Raw genomic sequence first — 2,224 nt, forward strand, 5'->3', positions numbered from 1 at the left:
CGCCCTCCTCGAGGCGCCTCCAGCCCCATGCGGGCCGCCGCGGGCAGAGCCCCGGCCTCCGCCTCGCTCAGGCTCCCCCGGCACGGGCAGCGCCTCATGCCGGTGTCTTCGGTTGGGGCTTCGGCCGACCGGGCCCCTCCTACTCCTTTAAATCCCGCGAGGGGTGTGGCTGGCGAGCCCAGACTCTCGGGTTCCGGCCCGTGGGGCTCCAGCCCGCCCCGCCACGCAAGGGTTAATAGAGACTCCCTCCCGAGGGAAAGCCCCGAAGACCCGCCCCGGACGTGACGCGTGCCCGGGCGGGGCCTCGCCGGACTCCGCCCATCTCTGCCGGAGGGGCTTGCCTCCGAGTGCCCCAAACTCGTGCAGGCTGGGTCTGGGCGCTGAGGTTCCGCGCGGCGCGCCAGTGGGGCCCCTCCCTACGCCCCCTGTGACTAATCCAATCTCCCCACATCCTCGAGTGACCAATTCAGCCTCCCTAGAAACCCGGGTGACGAGTCCAGCCGCGTGCCCGTGCTTCACGCTGGGGCCGGACGGGCTCTCAAAGACTTGGAGATCCCATAGATGTGTGTTCGGGACCGGCCTCTACCACTTCCCAGCTGCGTTACCTGGAGCGAGTGACTTACGTTCCACTGAATTTTCCGTGGAAAATCTCTCTCACGTATAGAGCATTTGCTCTGTCCCAGGACACTGTTTCACCGTTTGATTCTCTCACTAATTGCTCTCACTCATGCTGAGCAATAAAGGATGCCATGGCCCCGTTTTACACATGAGGATCCTGAGGCTCAGAGGTATGCCAGCTTCCACCCTTTGTTTTTAGCCACGGTGCTATTGGTGTGACCTCATGTATGTGAAGTATATGGCACCAGGCTTGGCACTGTCATCCATACCCCTTTAGGGTTATTGTCACAGGTGCTTTTTATATATTTTGTCCCCAAGAGTGAGCTGCCACCCAGCTCCTGAGTCAGACCTTCAGTCTGGAGGGGAGAAGGGGGTGGTTTCTGTTTTGAAATTGAGTCACCTGGGGGAGAGACATTGGGCACAGGTCCAAGGATCTAAAATGAGTCATCTCTTCAAAGACCAATGAGAAATCAGAGGCGGGGGCCCACCTGGCACACAAAGCAGGTTGGAAAGTAGCGGTCCAAAGAGGGATGAGGGCTCTTCTGAGGTCACACAGTACAGAGATAGAGACAGGGAGACCTGATTCTCGATAGAGGCAGCAGGATTCCTGCGGGGGATGGAGGACTCGTCTGCATCCCTTCCTCTCCCAGTAGTAGGAGAGAGCCCCAATCAGCAGCTGCTTCTATTCCAGACTGTGAGAAGTGGGTGAGTCAGCCTGTTGTGGAGGGAGCAGGCAGGCTTTAAGCCTGCCCCCACTTCCAATACACACACACACACACACACACACACACGGACACACGGGCTGGGAGCACAGTTTCGGGCATGCCAAGGTTCCTGAGTCAGCACTGGGAATCGCGGCTGAGTGTGTTCTGGGAAATGTCAGGCCAACAGGAAACAGAGGGCTCCCACTCGCGCCATCCCTCAGGTGGGCGGGGGCGGAGAGAGCAGGGTGTGCGAGGGAACAGAGGCTCAGTGTGCAAATCGGGAGCTTATGTACACGAGAGTGTCGAAGGTGTGAGCGGGAGACAGTTGGTGAACAAGGCAAGGGGTTTATATGCTCAAGGAAGGAGGTTGGGTGCCAGGATGTCGGTGTTTGTGCAAAGTGGAGGGGCTCCATGTGCAAGGGAAATGGTTGCTGGGAAGAATGATCAGAGGAGATGTATTGAGCCTGCCAGGGGTAAAAATAAGACGGGAGGTTGGCAATCTGTTTGTGCAGGGAGAGGTGTGAAGTTTGTAAGGGAAAGTGATGTTCGCAAGAAAGACAGGGTAAGGAACAGAAAGGTCTACAGCGTTCAGGCACTGTGAGGTGAGTGGAAGGGCATACAGGGCTCGCGTGCGCTTCTGCGGTGCCCCAGAAATTCCCAGCAGACGCCGACCCCAGTGTCCAGCTCCAGCACCACGACCCTGCTCCTGGCCCCGCCCCTCTACAGCGCACCGTGGGGCCCTGCTTCGTGCCAGTCAGCGCGCCGCTGCTTCGCCATTGGCTAGCTGACAGGAGGGGGCGGGCACACAGAGGCTCCCGGAAGCACAGGAGCCCCCATGCTTTGCGAACTCAGAGCTTGAAAGCCGTGGGTGCTAAGCAACGGGGGGAGGTGCCCAGTAACGG

At 59.2% G+C, this 2,224-nt stretch overlaps 2 protein-coding genes across 4 annotated transcripts in view; one reads left to right on the top strand and one right to left on the bottom strand.

Moving 5' to 3' along the window:
- Nucleotides 1-98, bottom strand: part of ITPKC (inositol-trisphosphate 3-kinase C) — a 21,321-nt gene extending 21,223 nt beyond the window's left edge. Inside the window, 1 exon segment of the mRNA XM_021711901.1 lies at nucleotides 1-98. This exon segment is cut by the window's left edge and continues 1 nt beyond it. Within this exon segment, the coding sequence (XP_021567576.1) occupies nucleotides 1-98 (98 nt within the window).
- Nucleotides 99-374: 276 nt separating this feature from the next.
- Nucleotides 375-2,224, top strand: part of COQ8B (coenzyme Q8B) — a 22,885-nt gene continuing 21,035 nt past the window's right edge. Inside the window, exon 1 of one of the 3 annotated variants that reach the window (XM_008057236.1) lies at nucleotides 375-640. The gene's annotated coding sequence lies outside the window, so the exon portion shown is untranslated. Of the gene's footprint in view, nucleotides 641-2,138; nucleotides 2,211-2,224 lie in introns of those variants that run through there. The other 2 variants (XM_008057245.1, XM_021711938.1) reach the window with 2 other exon arrangements.

This window comes from Carlito syrichta, unplaced genomic scaffold, assembly GCF_000164805.1.
Source record: "Carlito syrichta isolate Samal-C Ts95f unplaced genomic scaffold, Tarsius_syrichta-2.0.1 Scaffold86295, whole genome shotgun sequence".
Classification (NCBI taxonomy): domain Eukaryota; kingdom Metazoa; phylum Chordata; class Mammalia; order Primates; family Tarsiidae; genus Carlito; species Carlito syrichta.